Genomic DNA, 23,300 nt, shown 5'->3' with positions numbered 1-23,300 from the left:
AATCCCCCCTTTGATGAGGGAAAAATAGTCAGATCGCCCGTGGTGTCAGAACAGATCATCTCGAGAGGTTACACCACTGGGATAAACCACAACGAAAGAGGCTTCCATTCCGACAGCTCCACGTGCGACTAATCAGTCCTCATCATCCGATTGCGTATTCCATATTTCATGTATTCCGTATCATGTGTACTCCGTATCTGGCGCACTCCACGCTGGGATGTATCGATAGACGAGGCATTGCAGCATGATTGAATATTGTAGTTGTTAAAAAAAAAAAAAAAAAGTTCGTCTATTGATGCCCTTCTTCTTTGATTGTCATTTTCTATTTCTTCCGTCGTGTCGTCGAACTGACGAGTTTCTTCTTGACGCTCTTAGGGATCTTGTCCTTGCGCTTTTCGCGCTTGGCGTCTTTGACGGCTTGTTTGTGTTGCTGTGGGTGGTGTCAGTAAGGTGAAATGAGAGAAGAGAAAACATTTTCAGGTGGAATGAGGAAGAGAGGAGGGATGGGGTTGGGGATGAATAGAAAAAGGGGGAAAGGAAAATAGATGATGCGGTCATGATGGGGGGGGGGGGGGGGGGGGGGGGGGGGGGGGACAACGTACCTTTTTCTCATCCTTGTCATCAAACTTGCGACCACGCGGCCTACCCTTTGCAAAACGAGCCTCATCGTCACCTTCCAGGGCAGCACCGTGATCCTGCCCGGAGGAGTCGGAGTCTGAATCGCCAGTGGTCTCGGCATCGTCGTCGCCTGCCTCGGCCTCGGCATCATCCTTCTTGGCGCCGCCGGCGACGACCTGATCGGCAAGCAGATTGCTGTACACGAGCTGGGCGCCCTCTCCCTCGCCCAGCCTCTGAACATCCTTTTCAATGTCGTAGACCTGCTCCAGCGTCTGGGGGATGTACTGGTTGCGGAAGACCTCGTTGTCGACCTCTATCTCCGCGGCGGCCTGGCCGTCGTCATCGTCGTCGGCAGCCGTGGCGGTGCGGTTCTCGTACAGCTTGGCGATGGCCTCGCCCATGGCGGGCTCCTCGACGGGGATGTCGGCGGCGGCGGCGGTGATGAAGCCGAATATGGCGCGGTCGGTCAGGGTGTCGACGCCCTTGCGACGGAAGAAGTCGCCGACGTTCTTGATGTCCATGCGGAGGAACTCGAGGGAGCGGGGGTGGTCAGGCTCAACGCTCTGCGACACGTCGATGATGTAGAGGCGGCCCTGGTGGTACAGGATGTTGTACTCGCTGAGGTCGGCGTGGACGAGACGGCACACCTGGTACATGCGGCGCATGATGCCCAGCAGCTGGCCGTACAGGGCCTGCCACTCTCGGTCGGTCTGGACGGCGGCGGCGTCGCGCAGGCGCGGGTACGCCCACCCCTTGCGGTCGCCGAGGAAGCTCATGGCCAGGACGTGCAGCTTCAGGCCCAGAGGCTCGGGCGACGGGATCCCGGCGTTGTGGATGCGCCGCAGGTTGCGGTACTCCTTCTCGGCCCACAGCTTGACCATCTTTCGGCTGTTGCCCTTGTCGAAGCCGCCGCGGAACCGGTGCTCGCCGGTGATGTAGCGCTCGCGGTCCTTGAAGACCAGGATGGCCGTCTTGTACACCTTGATGGCCCGGTGCACCTCCTCCCCCGTCGACTCGTCGTGCGACACCGCCCCGTACACGTTGGCCTCCTTGCCAGTGCTGATGGCCCCGTGGATCTCGCTCACCAGACCGCGGTTGATCATCTGCAGGAGGATCATGCGCGTCCGCTGGTCCAGCACCTGGTCCGACGTCGCCCGGTCCGACTTGTCCTTGTCGCGCTCCCCGCCCTGCTTCACCGTGTCTAGCCGGAGCTTGGCCGCGTGCTTGGCCAGCGCGGACACCTGGTCGTCGATGCTGGAGTGCGTGTTGGCCGCCGGCTTGGATCGGCCGGTTGCGGCACCGACCGGATCGCTGCTGGCCTGGTGCTGGCGGTTGTACGGCTTGGTCAGGTCGCCGCCCTGGTCTGCGTCCCAGTCGCCGTCGTAATCGTCGTCGTCGTCGTCGTCGACAAAGATGTCGTCGAGGTCGTCGTCCTGCTCATCTTGCGTCGTCGTCTCGGCCGGCGCATCAGCGCTAGGGACTTGTGCCGTATCGTCGTGCCCGCCTGCCGTGTCTGCCGACGGTATGCTGGCCGCTGAGGCAGTCTCTTGTGTCGACATTTCTTTTTCTTTTCCCGTGTCGAAATTTTGATGTACAAGATGTTGAATCGTCGTCCTGATGTTTTTTTCCCCCTACTCTGGGTGTAGTAATTTTTTGGGAAAGGCGCGGGGTCGTCGTTATCTTATCGGGAGTTTTTGCCCCTCCAGAGCCAAAAAGGTCTTCACCACCGATTGTTCTCCTCCTTAACTTAATACAGACTACATCTCGAATTTCCACGGCTCATTCCGTCCCAACCCTCATCTCCTACCTCGTATGAAACCATGCAGATGTCCAGAGTAGTCTTCAGGTCTTGCAGAGCTTTCATCTTTTCTTTCTTCCTTCATCTTAAACTTGCCACCAACTATAAAGGTTGGGCTCGGTTCTTCATCACAATGACTCATCAAGGCGTTCATCTCATCTCTCCCCACCAACATTGTAGCCATGCCTGTTCCTCTCCACCTATTTCAGGCAACAATGCATTCTCGACTACCGGAGTAGTACCAGATATGGTTGAGAAGACTGTAGAGATCATTCCTCGCCTATGGCTCATCTTTTGTTGAGAAGTACGGTTGTGAGCCTGATAAGGCTGAATAGGGCTCAACTTATCACGATCCTACGGGCGTCGCCAGTACGAAGCAGTAAAGCACACAAAGGCCAGCCATGCGCGGTCAATTTTCCGCCTGCATAATACCTATTCCTAAAATTCTCTCCTCCATCTCGGTCTTTTCTTGTTACGAGCAGACCTTGTCAGTAAAGAGAGGGAATACAGGCAGAGAAAGATTTTTTTTTATCTGGTTTTTTTTTTTTTTTGCCCAAGGCTGTGCTGCAAGTAATCTGTGCAACATGATAGTATCGCTCGTCTCCTAAGCAAATCCCCTGGTCTCGGAAGTTGGCTACCCAGTCAAGAAAAGGCCCAGATGACCACTGCACAGGTCTCGTGCTATTGATAGAAGAGTCGGCAGGGTGTGCCTCGTTCCTCCGTCCTTTGGGCTAGACCATGAGTAGTAGTATCTTGCCCTCTATTCAATCCCAGTCCGCTCTCCCCCTCTCTTCCTTCATGACGTGCAGTGGGTCCCCCCGTGATACTCTGATACTTGGGAGTTTACGGAATTTCGACCGATCAACCTTGACCTGCAGCGTTGTGAAGGCGTTCGGACTTTACGTGTGCAAACACCGTCCGATCCGGGGCGGAGTCTCGGGCGGAGTATGGGGATGGAGGAGCACCCAGTATTACTTCGTGAATAACACGGAAATTACCCGGCCCACCCACGTAGAAACGATTGAACATGAAGCACCGCACTGATCAGAGTTGATATATAGACCATCGTACCTCGGTCTCCATCGCGTCTAAGCTTTATTTCCAAGCCGCTGCTCATCACAATGATTAACCTTGATGGTTGAAACTGTATTACTCGCCAAGCAATACCGGGCTCTTCGAATAATCTCCAAGCCACCCGCCCTTCTCCCCACCATGACACAGAGCGTGCTCATCCTCGGAGCCGGCGAGCTAGGCCTGGCCGTGCTAGAAGCTCTATCCAAGCACACGCTTCGCGATGAGATCTCCAAGCTGAGCGTGGCAGTACGCCGGTCAACCATCGAATCCGACGCAGGAGACAAGAAGCGTTCCGTGGAGCGCATCCGGTCCCTGGGGGCCACTCTGGAGGGTACCGACCTGGCGGCCGCATCCGTCGACGAGCTGGCCCCCATGCTGTCCAGGTACGACACCGTCATCTGCTGCACGGGTATGGACCTTCCAGCAGGTACGCAGGTCAAGATTGCGCGTGCGGTGCTCCAGGCCCGTGTGCCGCGCTACTTCCCCTGGCAGTTTGGCGTGGACTACGACGTCATCGGGCAGGGCAGCTCGCAGGACCTTTTCGACGAGCAGCTGGCGGTGCGCGCCCTCCTGCGCGGCCAGGACGCCACCCGCTGGACAATCGTGTCGACGGGGGTGTTTATGAGCTTCCTCGTCGAGCCGGCGTTCGGCATCGTCGACCTGGCCTCCAGGACGGTGCGCGCCCTCGGCAGCTGGGGCGCGCGCATCACGGCCACGACGCCGGAGGGAATCGGACGGGTGACGGCCGACGTGATCATCACCGGGAACGGCAGCAGGGATACGGATGGGATCGTGTACGCGGCTGGGGATACCGTCTCGTACCGGGAGCTGGCCGATGCTGTGGACGCGCAGTTTGGCCCCCCCGCGTTCGAGAGAGAAGTGTGGGATGCGGACGCGCTCGAGGAGCAGCTGCAGCAGAGGCCCGACGACGGCATCGTCAAGTACCGCGAGACGTTTGCCAGGGGCGTCGGCGTGGCGTGGGATCTGGAGAGGACGATTAATCATCAGAGGGGGATGGAGATGTGCGACGTCAAGACGTATCTGGCGAGTCTGGGGCGACGCCCGTAAGGGCCACGGACGAGCACTTGGAAGTCATGGATGTGACGCTGCGCGCTCTAAACCAAAGCACCCGGTTGCGAGTATGGCAGCGGAGTGCTCTGATACAGTATCATCGGTTTTATTCGGGACAGGACAGCACTGCAAAGAGGAATACAGCTGAGAGACAGGAGTGAGCGCTGCCGCCGGGAGTTTGCGATAACAACGCCTGATGGGAAGGAGCTACCGGATTCGGAAGTAAGGATGGACGGACTACGTCATCACTAGCTTGCGCCCCAGATACGGCCCCGGCCGAGGTCGCTACCGTAAACGGCTGTCCTTGTTGCCTGTACATACAGATACAGTTTGTAGTCCATCTAGAAGTTGTAGGCAGTGTAATTACAAGTGCACGTCGCAAGCAACTATGGCACCAACAAGGAAGAAGGCAGCTGAGAGGGGGGGGGGTGGGGGGGGATGGATGACGCCATACAAGCGACGAGACGTTTTGTCAGGTCCATCTATCGTACGTCTACGAACTAACGGGGTACGGAAGCATGTATCTGTACCTGTAGACTGCTCATTGGCAATCGCACATGCTGCGGCGGCAGCCTGTAACATCCTGTAACAGCCTGTAACGAGGAAGCCCGTAGCCTCCATCCAGTGACGTGACGCTGGGGGCCTGCCTGTATTGTGATGTACAGATTGCTAGGTGCCTGGCCCAGAATTTAGGCGTCCAAGGTACCTACGATGCTACGCAAGGCGCTGAGACGGTGCGGGGGAACATCCATGGTTGTGGACGTCCCCAAGCCACCCAGAACTACGCCACCACTATTACTCCGTACCCCGTACCAAGTGGCCAAGATAGAGAGATAGCCAAGCAAAGGTGCAACACTCGGCATTTCATCAGGTGGGACTCAAACTTTCCAGAGGTACGAGCAAAGTTCCCACTTGTGAAAGATGCGCCGTGTTATTTCTATCGACGACTTCACGGTATTGATAGAGTAGTGGTAAATGGGTGCGTGACTCACAGTCAGGTGCAAAGACTTCCCCCCCCCCCTCCCTCTTCTCCCGAGCCAGCCACAGGGAGGCGGAGGGGATCCTGGCGTTGATAATAATATGTGGGTGGTCGCTCCTCCCCCCCCCCCTTCCTTCCTTCACGAGCCTGATGACTCGTCCTTGGCCAATCATCCGTAATGCGTCACACTTGGGTCCTACTGCCGCCCCCCCGCCTCCTCCTCGGCTTATCAACAACCGCCACGGAATGGCGCCAGATGAGATGGAACTTGAAAATCAAAGCCTTTGACCCGGATCCGGCTGCTATGGCGAATCTTTATCTGTTGCTCCCGTGCTTTGCTGCCCATATAAGTCCCCCTCCCTCTGTTCATTATGCCATTCTTCTCCTCCCCTCCCCTTGATATGTCCGACTCCTATACACCCTGCCAGGTGCTTATCAGAAATACTATCTGTCTCCCCTCCCCTCCCTTCTCTCTCCATCTCCCTCCCTCCCTCCCTCCCTCTCTATATATATCTCTCTCCCTCTCTCTCTCTATATATATATATATAATACATAATACAATATTATCAACCTCAAACATGGACGTCAGCAGAGATCCCATCCATCTATCGGGGCGAACCATCAGGTGCAGCAATATGGGTCCCAGGAACCTAGGCGTTCCATCTCACGAGATAACGGCGGCCCACATCCTCCGTCGCCAGACAGGCAGGCAGAACACCACCACCGTCAGCCGTAGTGCCCGGCGCAACCCGTCTATAGTCCGGTGCCACAAGAGCGGCCACTCGCGCCTGTACGGCGCCGACGATCAGCATGACGGTCTCATCCTGGCCCGGTCGGACGCACCGCTGCCCACTGACCGCGCCCCGTCCATCCAGCGCTGGCCCAGTCTCGAGCGCGAAGACGCCTTCTACGACGCCAAGACGTCCAAGCCGAAGGTGCACGTCGGACGCCGCCTCGTCGTCCCCGATGCCGTCGCCTCGTGCGACGACGACGACGCCCAGATCGCCCACCTGTACAATATGGGTCTCCTGTACGACGACGCCGACAGGTCTGGCGACGCCTCCCACGCCGCCGACCTGCGCCTCGACGACATCCGCCACGATGAACCCATCTATCCCATCCGTCAGGCCCGTCGTCGCCACAGGTCTACCGCCAAGGCGCGCGGGTACAGCGGTCCGTTGCCGCTGAACCTGTCCTTTGCCGACCTCGGCAACGACGATGATCTGGCCCGGTATATCCGCTCCTCCTCGCCCTCTCCTTCTCCTCTCCCGTCTGGCGACAGCACCGACCACCAGCAGCGCACGTCAAGTAGCAGCGGGACCGGCACCGGCGGTCGAAGCGGCCAGACATCGCCTCCCCTGCGCGTCATCTACGAGCTCGCCACGGCCCGTCCCTCATATGACGTCGACACGTCCCAGACTCCCGACCTCATGGACGACTGCCTATCCGACTACGACTGCTTCTCCGATGTCGACACGGATGCTGGTGCGGCCGGTCGCGGTCTCGCCCAGACAGAGGTGCGCGACACCCACACGTCGGATTCCTGGGTCCTGTTGGGCGACGACTCGTAAAAGGGTCGATATCGGGGGCGGCATCCCTCTCCTTCCTCTCGGCCACTGCGGCTAGGGGAGAGGGGGACGACTCGACCGTCGATCTGGTCCTCACTCCCTATATCCAGCAGTGGAAGTCTTGGCTTCCTCTTTTCTCGGCGCGAATTTGATGTACGTCTGTGTGTAGTACTGCAATGCGGTGCTCCAAGACACGGACTAGAAGAGGAATCCTGCATGGCGCAAGGCGTCGATTTGGCTCTGCAATTCTTTCTTCCTGTCCTGCTGTTCTCTCTATCTGTGTTCTTACGTTTACCTACTTTCCTCTTTTCCATTCAGCTGTATACATTTCTGGGCCTGGGTTTAGTTTTGTCTTTTTTCCTGTCTGTAAACGCCGATATCCTAGAAGGCTTCAAGTTTCTTCTTCAATTTCCACGTTCCGTATTATATGCACGCACATACACACTGGGGTTCGTTTATAAAGCAATATACACGCGCACATGACGCTCGTCTGATAAGTGAAAATAGCCTTGTGACTCGGGACTTACAAACGGTACAGCGTTCAACCCGCTCATTCGGTTTTAGTACGGATGATGCCCGTCGGGCTGTGATCGGAGACGTTTCCCTTCGTACGGCCCCACATTCCCCGGAGACATTTGGCATTTCGGTCAGGTATACGGAGTAAAAGACGGGGGGGGGGGGTTTTGGAGGGTGGTTTCAAGCTCATCTACAACTCGTCCTCATACTCCACTCCAAGCATTTGAGAGGAACAATCCAGCACCCGACAAGAAGCACGAGGCCAAGGAGCAGATGACCCTTCTTCGGAGTGCCAACCCTATACACGCCCTCATCATCAGCGGGAGGCCCAGCCGGCCTATCCATGGCCTCGGCCCCCGTCGTGCCGGACTAACACGGCTCTCGTTCTCGGCTCGGGCGAATACAGGCGACCAAAGATCCTACCACACGTACAGCTCCCCGTCCCCGTCCATGTCGACCCGGCGGATTTCCGGGCCAAGATCCGCGGCGGTTCACGTGGACCGGTATGCCACCGTTGCCTTCCGGACAGCCAAGATCAGCGACCTGCGCACGCTGGACGACGGCACCTCTTGAGGACGTCGATGGGTCCAACGGGGACGGGGACAGTATGCTGTAGTGCCAAGTTGGGATTGGGCAACGTCATGAGGGATATGTTCTTCTCAGCGAGATTCTCGGTTACGGAGAGTATCTTCGGTCGCGGAATGCATGTTTCACTTTTGGCCTCCTCCTCCTCTTGTCCAATTTTGTTCTTGTCAGAGGTGTTGAGAGGGTTAACTGACATCTAGAGATAGAAGAAGAAAGAAAAGATCGCACACCCCCCCCCCCCCCCCCCCTATTCTGCCGAGGCCTGGAGGAACGCTACGCCATACCGGCAAGCTTCCTGGTCGGCAGGCTACTCAACCACCCTCAGGAAATCCTGCACATGGTCGACGCGCTTCGGTTTCAAGCTCACGCCCATGGGAGACATGGGGATGTCGGCGCCGTTTGACGAGACGAGCGTGCCCGGGCGTTTCGCCGCCGGCGATACGGCTACGCATCATAAGAGCATGCTACAGGCGGGAAATATGGATGCACTTGCCAGTATCAGACTGGTGGCTCAGCTGCAGGGTCAAGTTGAGGATGATTAATAAGCTGTGATGGGAGAGGGTTGGTGCTTCCTGTATTCGCATCTCGAATGATTTGCTTTGGATGTTTTCTTCTCCTCTGCTGGTTTTCGCCTGAACTTTGTGGGATGTATATATGTATATATATATAAGCTATCGAGGTATGTTATTGTTGCTTTGCATCACCAACACTACGAACACTACGAGTAGGCGTCGATTCTGCATTTCAATGAAACCCCCCCCCCCCTTTTGCATCAACAGCCATTGCAATACATCCCATCATACACTCATCTCTCTACTAAAAGCGAAAGAAAAAAAAGAAGGGAAAGGGAGAGAAAGAAAGAAACTCTATAAGTCATCAATGGCTAGCCTCAATGTGCTACAGGCTGAACCCGGGCCACTAGACCGATCCGATCCGAAACTCCGGCCACCGAGGCATGATACTGGCAATGCACAATGTGTGGTTTTTGCTACCGAAGGGCCCGAGCAGATCAACCAACCGGTCCAGCCGTCAAAACCAGCCCACGAACATGCATGCTAATGTACGCATCGGGACGAGAGATATATGATTTGTCGACCGGAGGCATCGAGCCACAGGAAAACTCGTGTCGCGAATGCCCTGGCTCAAGCCCATCCGATGATGAGAATTTTCCTCTTCTTTTCTGTTCCCTTCCACCATTCTGTATACGAGTTGCCACTCATACAAGCTGTAAATGAACTATGACGTATCATGCAATACGTCGGCCATGACGGTGGAAACAGAAAACAAGAGAGCGATCCATCGACTCCCGGCTTGTCGTCTTGATCGACACGACCCGGAGTTACGGAGGGGTCCGTGCAATGGTAAACGGCAGACGCAAGGGTCACAAGAGAGAGAGAGAGGAGAGAAGAGAAGAGAAAGAAAAGGCATTGACCGTCATCCCTGCGGGCTCCCCCTGCTCCTAAAGTTGGTCGGGGCAATATACAAGCAATACTCACGGCGGTTGAAATGACCCGTCCTCTCTCATTTGTCAGAGCACCGGACAGGTAACGTAGACTGTAGATCATGGCCAGGATACTATGCAGTACGACATCAGATGTCACCACTGACACGGACTCATTTTAGCAAGCAGTGCCCACAGTCAGGGGCCAGGGTAGGCATCCTCACATTATGTGATGTATCCCTAGGTTTGTCCTGTTGCTGTCTCTTTCGAGTAAATTACCGAGTGGGAACTCCCTAATCAGCCAGCCTGGTGCGCGGGACCTTGTGTGGGAACACCTTGTCGACTGACAGGCAGGGAAGTCTGGAGGAGGAGGAGAGGGCTTGGCGACTCAGCGTTAGACATACGCAACACTCTTTTCTTTTTCTCTTTTCTTTTTTCTTTCCTTCTCCTTCTTTTCGTCCCGTGTCTCTTTCATCTGCCGGTCATAGCTATCCACTTCAGATTGGTGATTTGAAATGGGACGTAGGTGGGAAGAGAAAGGGGGGGTGGACGGACAGAACTGGTAGTGTGGATATCGTCGAAAAAAAACGGATAGTGGTGATTAACCTGCGACATGCAGAGAACCCTGCCCATTGTCCTCCAGGGCCCCCTCCTCATTCAATATCTGGGCTGTCACGGCTTTGTGATATGTCACGGGCGAGAAGGCGACGCAACAAATGTAGAAGTTGTACCCATCATATACTGAACCAAAGTCCTCCTCCTCCTCCTCATGATCACCATCAGACATCCATTGGCCTCTCCCATAGATGCCTGCTTGATACATTCATCGTAGGGCATACAATAATAGAGATGACGATACCTGCACGGCTGCCACCTCATAACCGAGACCAGTCGAGCACTACTGCACGATCTCCCCACCCTTTCGGTGTGTTTCTCCATAGATCCCTAAGCGATGACAGGGGTGAGGATCTGGTCCGCGGTCTGTGTCTGGACGGCCAAGCTTCCCTCCCTCCCCTTGCGACTTTTATCACTTGTGAGCAGAGCAGAGCCAAGCAAATCAAATCCCTCCGCCAACTTTACCCGTAGAGTCGCAGTACTCCAGTCTACACACCAGTCCTAACATCATCGCTGCTCCCCTCGTCGGCATTTACAGCCTTGGCGGACGTACCGAACCGGGACCCGAAATTGCTCTCATTCTGTGAAAGCAGTGGTCCATATTCCGGGACCGACAGACTTCGCTCGTCGGGAGTACCCTCCCCCCTTCTTCCTCCCCTGGTGATCATATACGAAGCAAAACCCGACAACGACAGCTGATGAAGATTTAGCAAGGGAAAAAAAAGGTTGGCGGGTGGAGAGACGGCCAATTAAGATTATCAAGAAGAGAAGAGCAGGATCATTCCCTTTGGCAGACAAACCGCAATGAACCGGAAGCCGGATCGCACGGGAACCAGCATCATTGGGTTCCCCCGTTCCGGAAAGATTTACCCAGGACCAGGATATGGGCACCTCAGCCTCTCTCCGCAATGAGATGCGACCGAGCGGTCTTGCGGCCTTGCCTCATTCCTGTCTAAGTCACCGAGATGGTCTACGGAGGACAGGTAACAGATGCCGCTACAGAGTATTACGAGTAGATATTGCTTGGTGCGGTGAACCCCCCCCCCCCCCCTATTCCATCGCGTCAGCCTCAACCTGCGCAGGTACGACGTGCATGAAGGTCATTTACGAGACGTATTAGCCAGACGTTGCTGTACGCCCAGTCCTCTTTCTCATTCTCTGGACCTCTCTGGCTTTCTCTCTCTCTCCTTCTGGATCGCCGGCTGTCCAACTTTCTTTTACCCTGGTCCGCCTCTCCACCCTAGGGAGCGATCGACACTCATCATTCCTATATGTAATCCTTCCCCCAACGGTCTTTTTTTCCTTTAAAGCTGATATCTGCGCTTTTCCCTCGGTTTTGATTGACAGACCTCCTCTCTCTCTCTCTCTCTCTCTCTCTCCTCTCTCCTCTCTCCTCTCTTCTGTGCAACCGACTTGGCAATACTGAGACAGGAAAATGCTTCTTCGATCAACGGTCATCTTCAGCCTGGCCTGCGTCGCCACGGCTCGCAAGTGCAGCGACATCATCGTCGACGTCGCTCTCGCATCGAGAAACGCCGTCTTTGACCTCGACCCTCTCGAGACGGATGAGCAGGTCACCAGCTTCTACCTCGGGCTGTCGAGGTCGGGCAACAACTACACCGAGGAGCTTCTCAAGGGAGTAAGTTCACATACACTTTACCTACAGCACACAACAACAACCCCCCATAAGGCCTGCCGTGCCTATAGGGAGCCGGGTATAGGATGACGTGACTGACAGGCAGAACTCCAGTGGCAAAATGTCCAGGGCAGGTACAAGCTCGCGACGACGTACTGCGAGCCTGACAGCGGCCCCGGCAGGGCGATCCAGATCATGACGCACGGCATCGGCTTCGATCGCAGCTACTGGGACATACCGTACCCGTACGACGACCACAGCTACGTGGCGCGCGCCGTCGACCAGCACGGCTACTCGACGCTGACGTGGGACCGTCTCGGGGTGGGTGCGTCGTCGCACATCGCCGACACGGTCAACGAGCTCCAGATCTTCCTCGAGATCCAGGCCCTGCGCACGCTCTCGGATCTGGCGCGCCAGGGCCGGCTCGGCGGAGCGGCCCAGCACGCCTACAGCAAGGTCGTCCACGTCGGCCACTCGTTCGGCTCCTTCATGACGTACAGCCTCGTCAACCAGTACCCCAACATCAGCCAGGGCGTCATCCTCACCGGCTTCACCCAGGTGCCCAACTACCAGGGCCTGTTCGTCCTGGGCGCAAACTTCGTCACCGCCGACAGCGCCAGCCTCGCCAGCGGCCTCAGCTACCCCGCCGGTTACATCGGCTCCGGCAGCAAGACCGGCATCCAGACGAGCTTCTTCAGCCCCGATGACCTCGACACCGACCTGCTCGACCTGGCTTACCACCGCGCTCAGCCCCATACCGCTGGGGAGATCCTGACTGTCAGTTCCGGCGGCGGCGTCACCAATGTCTTTGCCGGACCTGTCATGATCCTCACTGGACGTGAGTCTCTCTTCCTCTTCTTCCTCTTGATTTTCTCCTCTTCTCTCTTCCCCCAAACTCCTTCCTTCTTCGAGGTCTGTACATATAGAGTCTCAGAGAAACTGACATATCGAGAAACAAAAAGGCTACGATGTCCCCTTCTGCGGCGGCGACTGCACCGTCACCACTGCCATCGGCGACGCGGCACCCAACCTGCTCGCCGCCTCGGCGGTCATGTTCCCCAAGGCATCCGTCTTCAACGCCACCATGCCCTCCAAGGCCGGCCACGGCATCAACTACGGCAAGTCGCACGACGAGTCGTACGATGCCATGCTCGGCTTCTTCGACAGCAATGTCTAAGGGAGAGGCTGAGATTCTTCGTGCAGCTTAGGGTCATCTATTCCTCGCTCACGGAGTAGATACCGTGCCTGAGACGCTGATCATCGCGCCAGTCTCCTCCTTCCACTTCCTCTTCTCTGCTCCATTCTTCGCCCTTCTTCTTTCACGCTTACTCAAGCTTCGTCCGACCAGCATGAGAGGGAGGGGCTCATGCATGAGATTTGCATTCTTTCAGGCTATCTGCGCCTCTCCGACCGAAACGCTGCACGGCCTAGACGCATGCAAGTATATTCAGGCTTTCACCTCCGTTCTATCTTCTTTCTTCTCATTCGTCTTTTCATTTCTTGCATACTCTGCAGAACGCGCAGAGGGCGTTCTCGTTAAACCTGTACATAATTTAACTCACAAAGCGAAACAAGAAGAAGAGAGGGCTATTTCGCAATTGAAGAGAATAAGTCGGTCCTGATCTGTGAAGTGATATCATAAATTCTCTCTAGCCACAGGCATGCGTCAGAGTCGATGATGTGTACACTAGGAAGGCTGGATGATATGTTCCGTCCATGTCTCAGCTGGTCGCTAGACACGCATACGACGGGAACACCCTCCCCACATGCCGTCCGGCGATGTGAGGGGGAGGGGGGGGGGTCTTTATGAGTAGAGAGTATAATTACGCATCTCTTGAGCAAGAATGGCTTTATCCCTCTGTAGACTCTCGTAGCAGTACCGGAACAGGGCGGATCTGCTTGCGTGTCATCAAACCACAGACGAGATCATCAACGGCGGTGTTGCTGTTCTCCTCCTACTCCGTCTGCTCACTCCCATTCCGTCCTTTCACAGCCTCAATCCAGCTCTTGACCTTGTACCTGCTTTACGCCTCATAGAACGGCTTCACACCTTCTCAAGTCGTGGCTGCATACCACACATATTAGTTCCATGCCATGCAGTGCAGCCAGGTCAGCCACCAACACGTAAGATGTACATGGATGATGGTGGCAACAATCATGATGGATAATGACACTGAAACTGATGGTACTGATAATGGCAATGATATGTTTGCTATCATGATTACAGCAAGTGTATAAAAGAAGAAGAGAAATGACCGCCGCGTCATGTCAGCTCGACCATCATGCAACATCGCAGCCTGCAATAATACCTACCCTTATTACGTCGTGCAGCATGGACAAGAAGACGACATACGTAGCGTACCACGCGTACCACGGACTCGGAAAGCCAAGCAAGCAAGGGAGAAGGAAAGAGAGAGAGAGAGAGAGAAAATTAAAATTAAAATTCAATTGAAAAGCACAAGGGGAGAAAAAACATTGGAGGGAAAGGAAGAAGGGAAAGGAAGAAATTCCCTCATCATGAAGACAACTGGGGCCCTCTAAGCCATCCATCCATTCACCCCAAACCGAAAGGGAACGGCAGTATCCGCATACATGGTCTACGTCTACAGAGCGGGGTGTGGGTGCTGACTCGTTCTGACCAAGGCACTCTGCAGATCAGAGACTATACGGGAGTCTAGGGAGGACCCGGACCGGACCGGAAGACCATCTGCAACTCGTCCCAGACCTCCCCAGAGAGAGAAAGCCCTAGCGAGAGGAAGCAGACCAGGTGGCGGCGACTGGGTATGGAGTGGATAGCATGCAACAGCATGTGGTCGCGATAGGTTCACCTAGCGAAGAAGAGCCGCGAAGATCCAGCTGCTGTTCCCATACGAGAACTCGTACCAGTGCTCCAGACTAATCATGTACCTGTTAGCAGTTAGCCTCCTCTCCCGCAGGTGAGAGAGAATTAATAATAATAAAAAACAATATGTCAGAAAGGATAGACGTGAGAGAAAATAGATGAAAGAAATGAGAGAGACCACTATAGCTGAGCATACGACGTATTGACCACGCTACTCTTACTTGGTATTAGTTGCTGGACTATGGAGACTGATGAATGATGAATAATATTACCTAGTAAGTTATAAACCGGTAACCCCGTCATGATGCTGGATATTCATGGCTCTCTCAACTCCGCAACCTCGACTTACACGGTAGTCGCTGCTCACATGTTTTTGAATCGAGAAGAAGAAGAGGAGGAGGAGGACAGGCAAGAGACGAGATACGTCTATGCAGGATACCTGTGGCAGCTTGCATGTGGCATTCCTCTCCTGTGTGTGTGATGGACGCTTTCGTCCATATGGGAACAGCATCACGGCCCCTCTTTCCCTGTTCCCCGAGTCAGATAAGGTGTTTGTTTGTGGATGTGTGTGTCTGTGTCTTTGCGTGTGTGTGTGTGTGTGTGTTGGTGCCCGATACAAGGGTTTTTTCCTACCTTTCCACAGTCTTTCCCTCGACCATCTTTCTTCTCCTTCTCCTTCTCCTCTGACAACTCCCCGTCGACGTTACAGCCGTGACCCATTCTTTTGTTTCGACAATCCCTTCACATGCGTCGTCTACCCTTGAAACCCCCCCCCCTTCCACTTCTCTCTACCACGTTGCGCTGTCTCTCCTCCCCCTCCCCCCCGGTCTGTTTCTGATGTGAACGTGTTGATTTTATCGTTATTATTATCATCATAGATCCCACGCGATTCCTCCTCATCCTTTCTATATCCGGGGATCAGCAACAGTCCGTTGCTTGTGATGATGGGATCAGCTTGCTATCATACATCTACTACATGTATTACCAGCTGCTAGCATCGTCTAGATCCAACGGGTAATACCGTCCGTCTCCCTCCTATCGATCCATACTACCGAATATCTTACTCCCCCGCTCCTTGGTGAATTCGGACAACTGTCAATCCAGTAGCGCAACGCTGCAACTAGTCAAGTAGTTTCTTTTTCCTTTTTTACTTCTTTTTTTTTTCTCTTTTTTTTTACAACTCCTCCCCCACTCCTCCTCCCTCCTCCGAGGCTCCGATAACCACCGTATATATCATACCCCGCCGGGATCGACCATAATCGCCCTCGGGATGTCCGCTCGGCCCGTCCATAACCTAAAAAGAATACATGATGATATGTAAAATATTTGTATAATATGATATAATATTAGAAAACAAAAAACAAAAAAATCGCTTCCTTCTCTTCTCCGCCCAACGCGGCAACCGCCCACTTTATTCCTCTACGTCGTACTCTGGCTGCTCGACGATGACGGAGTAGACTTACTACTTTGGAAGTCATCCTCCGTAATGGCGTGCTGCCCACTCGCTTCGCTTCGCCTCGCATGATGGATCGGACTATCCTCGCTCGAACTCGCCGCATCTCGCTTGGCGGTCTCCAGAGTGTGAATCGCCTTTTGTGTTTTGTCACCGCGGCAGTTGGATTATTCATACAGCGCTACCTACTGATAGATATGTATGTTACTGATCACACCGGCCAGCATCCATGGGGGTTCACCGTGCTGCAGGAGTCTGGCATATCGTCGCAATGCACACATGGTGGCGGGCACTGCTGCCGCTGCCATTGACCAGACTTCGACATACACAGCACGGGTCCCACGGGGAGTGGCACGGCCTACATCGTATGCAGAGCCCCCCCCCCCCCAGGTGCGCAGTATTGCGAATAGAGGAGGCCTTCATGCACGTCGTATGCCGTTGATTCGAGAAGTTGAGTGCGTATGAACTCTGAAGCGCCGTTGCATCTTCTCCTCTTCTTTCCCTCCCCTTTAATAAGACGTAACCCGCCAGCAGCTGATGGTCTCGTTGGTATCGATATACGCCTGTTTGGTCCCTTACCACGACGTAGATCCCCCCTCCCCCCCCTCCTCCTCTCCTCTCCTGCTTCCTCTCACGAGAAGCTTCAAAGTTGAATCCAATCGTGGAGATCCAGAAACACACACCTCCAATCATGTCTCCGATACCATCCCGGCCCGGTACCGGTACCGGACACAGAAACGATGAAAGCAGCCACGACCATCTCCCCGCAACGGAGCAGACTCCTCTCCTCCTCGGCGGCGGCTCCGTCCCCAAGAACGGCACCGAGTCGCCCGTCGTCGTCTCCGCCCCGGACAGCTCGGCCAGCAGCAGCCGCGACGATGACGAGGGAAAGGAGGACGAGGATGTTGACAGGCCCCTCCCTCGGCTCCAGATCTTCCTCCTCTGCTACGCTCGCATGATGGACCCCGTCGCCTTCTTCTCCATCTTCCCCTACATCGCCGAGATGGTCCACCGCGTGGGCGACGTCCCCGACACGGACGTGGGCTTCTACAGCGGCCTGATCGAGTCGCTCTTCTCCATCTCGCAGATGCTCGTCCTCGTCGGGTGGGGGCGCCTGTCCGATCGGATCGGCCGCAAGCCCGTCCTGCTCTACAGCTTCGTCGGCCTGGTCGTCAGCCCTCTCCTGTTCGGCATGTCCACCTCGCCCTGGCAGATGATCGCCTTCCGCTGCCTGGCCGGCATCTTCTCCGGCTCCGGCCTCATCATCCGTACCATGCTGAGCGAGCTGAGCACCCCGCAGACCCAGGCTCAGGCGTTCAGCTGGTTCGCCTTCGGTTCCAACATTGGCATCTTTGTCGGCCCCCTCATCGGCGGCGCCCTGGCCGACCCGGTAAGGCAGTACCCCGGCGTCTTTGGCGAGAGCCGGTTCTTCCGGAAGTATCCCTACGCCCTGTCGGGATTTGCCGTCGCCGCCCTCGCCTCCACCGCCTTCGTCACCAGCGCCCTGTTCCTCGAGGAGACGCTCGACGACGACAAGAAGTCGTCCAAGAAGTCTCGGTCCAAGGCCAAGTCCAACCTCTCCATCTGGGAGATCATAAAGTCCCCCGGCGTCGCCATCGTCCTCTGGGTGTACAACCACGCCATGGTGCTGGCCTTCTCGTACACTGCCGTCATCCCTGTCGCCCTGTACACCCCGGTCGCTCTCGGAGGTCTCGGGTTCGGGCCCTCGAGCATCTCCATCGTCATGGCCATCCAGGGTGCCTCCCAGGCCATCTGGCTCATCCTGGTCTTCCCCTTCCTCCAGCACCGTGTCGGCACCAAGGGCATCATGCGCGGCTGCGCCATCGGCTACCCCTTCTTCTTTGCTTCCTTCGTCGTGCTGAGCACCCTGCTCCGCAACGGGAGCCAGCCTGCCATGGTCCTCTTCTGGATCCTGGGCGGCATCACAAACGTCATCGGTCCCGGCGTGGCCATGTGCTTCACCGGTGCCCAGCTAGCCCTCAACGACGTCGCGCCGGATCACCACGTCCTGGGCACGCTGAATGCCATTGCCCTGACCGTGTCGAGCGGTGTCCGCTCCGTCATCCCCGGTATGGCGTCCGCCGTCTTCGCCGTGGGTGTCAAGCACCAAATCTTCCGGGGCCACCTCGAGTGGCTCACCCTCATCCCGCTGAGTCTGGCATATTTCGCGTGCGTCAGGCACCTCCCCGAAGGCAAGAGGCCGCACCGCCCGACCGGAAATGAGCGGGAAGCTGCCTGAGGCATGTCCCTCGGGTGGCTTGGGCCCCGAGGCCGATTCACGATAACGACCGCGCTTAGTTTCGCTTGATCTTGTTCCTTGTCTTTCTTTCCTGGTCTGTCTGGTAAATGAGGCCATCTGAGTTGATAGAAGAAAAGTTTCCTGTTATTTATTGATTTCCCAAATTTTTTAGGCGCCAGACACACTTTGTGCGCATTGTATGTATTGTGATGTACATGTATGTAATTCCAAAAAACTCCAGAAGCAGGACCAAAATGAGTGAGAAGAAAGAGAAGAAAAGAGACAGAAGAATAGGAGCCGAACCGAATAGTGACAGAATATGTAATAAAAAACGTCTTTAGAGAATCAGATGTGTAAGATGATAAAAAGGAAAGAGCTCTCGACCAGTTCAGCTACACCATGTCTTCGCCGTTCTTGGCCATCTCGGTCTTGTGCAGCTCAAAGACCTTGGCGTGCTTGCTCTTGATGGCCTGCCGGAGCTTCTCCTCGTCACGGTGCATCCAGACGCTGAGGGAGGCGGTGCTGGCCGGGTAGAGGGGCTTGTTCTTCTCGTGGTCCATGAAGGCGAGGGGGTCGCGCTTGTCGTGGCTGGCGATCGTGTCCATGTCCTGGGCAATCTCCTCGCAGTACTTGTCGAGGGGAAGGTCGTTGACGTCGTGGCCAAACGGGTTCTCGATCTCCTCGCCGATCAGGAGCAGACCGAGGATGATGTAGGCGGCCACGACCGAGGCCGGGATGGCGATCCAGTCGAGGAGGGGGATCAGCTGGAAGGGGAGGAGCATGACGTAGACCCAGGTGATCTGGGTGATGGCGATGGAGTAGGCGAGCGGCAGGGGCGTGTTGAGGACGCGCTGGCAGCCGGTGAGGACGTCGTTGAGGAAGCTGAGGTTGTTGTAGGCGAGGGTCTGGAGCATGGGGATGGCGAGCTGGTCGTTGCGGATCATCTCGTCGACCGTGACGGCGATGTAGTTGAGGATCTCGAGGGGCACGTTGCCGAGCGGCAGGTCCGTCTTCTTGATGGCCTTGCGGGGGTTGCTGGTGGCAAACGTCACGCCCAGATACTCTCCCGTCTCCTTGAAGAAGTTCTTGCGGGGGGGCGGGGCGACCTTTTCGGGATGGGCCTTCGTGGCTTCGTCGGCGATGAAGTTGAGGTGGCTGACCAGGTGGCTCATATCGGCGTAGCCTGAGTAGGGCTCGAAGCGGAGGGCGTGCTTGATGGAGTGGGCGTAGGCGACGATGAGGTTCATGGCCGTGATCTTGCGGAGCATGAGCTCACGGGTGTCCTGGCCGGGGACGTCGGTGGCGTGGATCCAGAAGACGCGGCCCAGGGCCTGCGACGACGTGCTCAGCAGGGCCCAGTAGCGGCGTCCCTCGGCGTAGCGCTCGTAGGCGGTCGAGCTGCGGAACGAGAGTCCCAGGCTGATGGTGAAGCCGGTGATGGTCAGCAGCACCGAGTCGACGCCCAGGTGGTGGACCTTCATGGAGACGACGGTGATGAGCGATGCCCAGGCGCCGACGAGGACCAGCGGGACGATCATCTTGGGCATGATGCTACCGTGCATGCGGAGGAACATGGGCCACTTGGAGTGTCGGGACATGTCGCGGGGTCCGACAAAGTAGTCGTCCAGGTCGAGCGATGTCCGCCTCTGGAACATGTCGTGCGGCACGGACAGTCGCGGGGAGTTCGGGGGTTCATCGTGCGGGTTGAAGCCGGCCCTGTCGGCCGACAAGGTCGTCTTGAGGGCATGAGCCTGATTCTTCTCCTCGACAAATGTTTTTTGTCGACCGATGGTGGTGCTGTCGGATGATGCTGAGCCCTCCCCCATGATGTCTGATCTGATTTTTGTCTATCGTCTTGCTGTGATATCTCTCTCGTGAAAGCTGCCAGCGGCTTTACCAAAGAGAGGGGGATAATTATGCGATCAGGTATAAAGAATGAAGATATGTATATGGGAGAGGTAATAAAAAAAGAAGGTGGGCGCACAGAAGGTGCGTCTAAGGAAGGCAAGTACAGGTATGAGATCGGATGGAGGAAATGGAAAAGAGAATGAAAAGAGGGGGGTTTAAAGGGAGAGAAGTGACGAAGAAGAGTCAGAGATGCAGCACGTCGTCTGCATAAGATCAAATATACAAATCCTGGACGGCAGGGGGGCAGGGGGGGGGGGGGGAGGAAGAAGGTCTCCTTGAGTCCTTGCCGACCATTCTATGGGGACGTGTAATGCTGGTCCCCACAACCCAAGACTTCGATCTCGTCTTTCCTTCTTCCTCCTCTTCCTTCTATTCTCGTACCGTTACTCCGTATGCAGTGATACGGAGTTCGGAGGGAAGCAGGTACCGGCTAGCACCAATACGTGCACACGAGACGGACATGCCCGGTGGTGACGGAACTCTACTCGTGGCCTGCGGAGGCGTACCGCCGCCGTAGGTTGCGATATGCATGGGACCTTAAGCTGTAGCACTGTCGAGACTCGTGCGAATAGAGTGGAAAGCATGGCAGAAGAGACGGAAGGAATCCACAATAAAAGCATGCTGTACAAGGGGACCACCGTTTCAGGATGTGCTGAGAGTTGACGAATAGACTCGTCTAGAACAGGAGACGTTACCCGTCACCTCTGATCGGGTGGAGATGAGAAGAAATTCATCACTCTCTTTTCCTCCATTCTCTTCTTCTTCTTCTTCTTCTTCTTCTTCTTCTTTCAAGGGACCTGCCACGGTCTTCTTTCCGCCGTCTCTCCTGTTCTGTCGTTGCCATATCCGGTCGCCGGAGGGTGGACAGTTCTGCTATGTATTGCCCGTACCGGTGCAGATCAGCTTAGGTTCGAGCTATCGTCGTTGACATTCAACGTCGTCTTCCACCGAGTACATCCAGCGAAGTGGGTATTCATAACTTAACCAGGGGCACGATGCGTGTTGCTCCACTCTGCGGGCGGCCTCCCTTGACTCTGCCGCTCTGCAACATGACTGTTGTCTGCAGGTACGGACCGTAATACGGATTAGACTAGATGGTACTCCGTATTGCAAGTATTACGGTATTACGGAGCAATACGGACAGAGAGAGCGTTGGTACATGTTCGTATTGTGATATGAATGGTGTTAATTATCAACCATGGGTTCTCTCGTATGTATGGAGTACATGTATATAACGGCCAGTGCTTGCCACGTTGATTGATGCAACTCAGGTCAGTCTCCTGATGCCCGGAGGTGCTTGGCATAGTATTAATATCACCTGGTGTATTAATTCCCGTGCATGTATCTCTCCAGACCGCCTCCGTCGAGCTTTCAACACTGCCTGCATCGCTCTTGTACCTACAGGCCTACCGTACATGTACGGTGCTCCCTATTCACGGCGGCCATCATTGCAATGTCACGGCCTGCGTATGAGAGCTTTGCGGACGGAGTCTGTACGTGCTATGATGTGTGTGCGTCGGCCCTTGGAGGATCCCTGGTACGGACAGGTGTACAGGTATGGTCTAGACTCGGCTGCTCCCGCATTCGCTCCCCGACGAATCAACAAAGTCGCCGCCGGATTTGCTGGTTAAGGGGGTAGGTAGCCGCAGACGTGGCGTGGCCAAGACTCTGAGCTTAGTCTTGCCAAAACACTTTGGATGTAAGGGGTTGAGATCCTTAGTAGGATTGACTGCCCACAAGCTTACGAGTAGTTTCCAGCTCTGCTCCGCGACGGATGAGAGGAGAAGAACGAGGTAGTCTGCAGAGTCGATCCGGACTTGTCGAGGAGAAACGAGTCCGATCGGTGACGGAAGAGAGGCAGGAAGAGCTCCATCCAGGTGCTGACGGCTTTCCGGGTGCATGTGCTACCGGCACAGACAGGTCCATATGCTGCACTCGTACGCGCCCGATCGGCATGCATGTACTTGCTTGACTTGGGCGCTTCATCCGTATCAGGTCGCTCTTGATCTCTTCGACTGACGTCTTCTGACTTCTCCCTTCCCGGGATCCTCGGTGATTAGACTGATGAATCGACGTAAGAAAGTATGTGCTGGCTGATCGAGAGGTCCAGGGCTAACTGCTGATGAAACGCGTCGCGGATTGTCCCTACCCCCTGTTTCACCAATGTACACGTACATGTAAGCAGTCTGGCGTTCCACGACAATACACACCGATGCATGTATGTCTACATGACGGATTACTCACCGCGCATGTACATCTGTCATCTGTACAGAGAGAGAGAGAGAGTGCTCGTCGTACGAGTGCATGTATTTATAGCAAGACGTGTCAATATATGCGTCCACCCTACACCGGGATCAGACAGTTACAGATTCGTGAGAAGCACGGGTCGAAGTTCATGGCAGCTGGATCGTAAGGCAATGCAACTAGGGAGTTTTGCTACGGACATGACTTCAATCGGCGGGCTGCCATGCACGTACGCCATACAGGCCGAAGCTAGGTGTTCATCCCACAACTCCCGATCTCTCGACACTCTTGGCTTTGCGCGGTCGCGTGGAGACTTGACGGACGGCGGAGAGCTCTATGATCTGTCGTGCTTCCTGCTTCCAGGGTGCGGTGCCCCTACCTTTTTTTTTTTTTCCTTTTTTTTTTTTTAAAAAAAAAAAAAAAGCTGTGCATGCCCACGGTAGATGCGCGTCTGCATTCTCTCATCAGACATACATATAGATGTGATGAGAGCAGTTGCCCTTTCATCAAAGTTATCCCGCTTCTCCATAATCATTGCTGGTACCTATATATATCATCACATTCCCATCATCATACGTAAAACTGGGCTTGATCTAGCCATTCCATGGGAATACGAGTACGAGAGTACAGAAGCGAGGCAGAAAGCAATAGGCGTCATCACTCTCACCTTGGACTCCTACAGGATGAATCAG

The 23,300-nt window shown here is 55.3% G+C and overlaps 6 protein-coding genes across 6 annotated transcripts; 4 read left to right on the top strand and 2 right to left on the bottom strand.

The window, feature by feature from the left end:
* Nucleotides 1-322: 322 nt before the first annotated feature.
* On the bottom strand, nt 323-2,177 carry GMORB2_4853 (RIO kinase 1; the record flags this gene model as incomplete). The annotated part of the gene is made up of 2 exons (XM_035466827.1): nt 323-430; nt 603-2,177. The coding sequence occupies 2 exons, from the start codon at nt 2,175-2,177 to the stop codon at nt 323-325; spliced, it is 1,683 nt and encodes a 560-aa protein (XP_035317986.1).
* A 1,451-nt stretch (nt 2,178-3,628) lies between these two features.
* GMORB2_4852 (Glutamyl-tRNA reductase) lies at nt 3,629-4,558 on the top strand (the record flags this gene model as incomplete). Its single annotated transcript, XM_035466826.1, has 1 exon — nt 3,629-4,558. One exon carries the CDS (start codon nt 3,629-3,631, stop codon nt 4,556-4,558), a length of 930 nt encoding a protein of 309 aa, XP_035317985.1.
* Nucleotides 4,559-5,844: 1,286 nt separating this feature from the next.
* On the top strand, nt 5,845-7,111 carry GMORB2_4851 (uncharacterized protein; the record flags this gene model as incomplete). Its single annotated transcript, XM_035466825.1, has 2 exons — nt 5,845-5,870; nt 6,250-7,111. 2 exons carry the CDS (start codon nt 5,845-5,847, stop codon nt 7,109-7,111), a joined length of 888 nt encoding a protein of 295 aa, XP_035317984.1.
* A 4,589-nt stretch (nt 7,112-11,700) lies between these two features.
* On the top strand, nt 11,701-13,078 carry GMORB2_4850 (uncharacterized protein; the record flags this gene model as incomplete). The annotated part of the gene is made up of 3 exons (XM_035466824.1): nt 11,701-11,904; nt 12,004-12,739; nt 12,864-13,078. 3 exons carry the CDS (start codon nt 11,701-11,703, stop codon nt 13,076-13,078), a joined length of 1,155 nt encoding a protein of 384 aa, XP_035317983.1.
* Nucleotides 13,079-16,887: 3,809 nt separating this feature from the next.
* GMORB2_4849 (Vacuole effluxer Atg22 like) lies at nt 16,888-18,456 on the top strand (the record flags this gene model as incomplete). Its single annotated transcript, XM_035466823.1, has 1 exon — nt 16,888-18,456. One exon carries the CDS (start codon nt 16,888-16,890, stop codon nt 18,454-18,456), a length of 1,569 nt encoding a protein of 522 aa, XP_035317982.1.
* Nucleotides 18,457-18,848: 392 nt separating this feature from the next.
* Nucleotides 18,849-20,282, bottom strand: GMORB2_4848 (ion channel-forming bestrophin family protein; the record flags this gene model as incomplete). The annotated part of the gene is made up of 1 exon (XM_035466822.1): nt 18,849-20,282. One exon carries the CDS (start codon nt 20,280-20,282, stop codon nt 18,849-18,851), a length of 1,434 nt encoding a protein of 477 aa, XP_035317981.1.
* Between the last annotated feature and the right edge of the window lie 3,018 nt (nt 20,283-23,300).

This window comes from Geosmithia morbida, assembly GCF_012550715.1.
Source record: "Geosmithia morbida isolate 1262 chromosome Unknown scaffold_26, whole genome shotgun sequence".
In the NCBI taxonomy this organism is placed as follows: Eukaryota; Fungi; Ascomycota; class Sordariomycetes; order Hypocreales; family Bionectriaceae; genus Geosmithia; species Geosmithia morbida.
The sequence above is the reverse complement of the archived record's forward strand: the minus strand, read 5'-3'. Positions and strand labels throughout refer to the sequence as shown.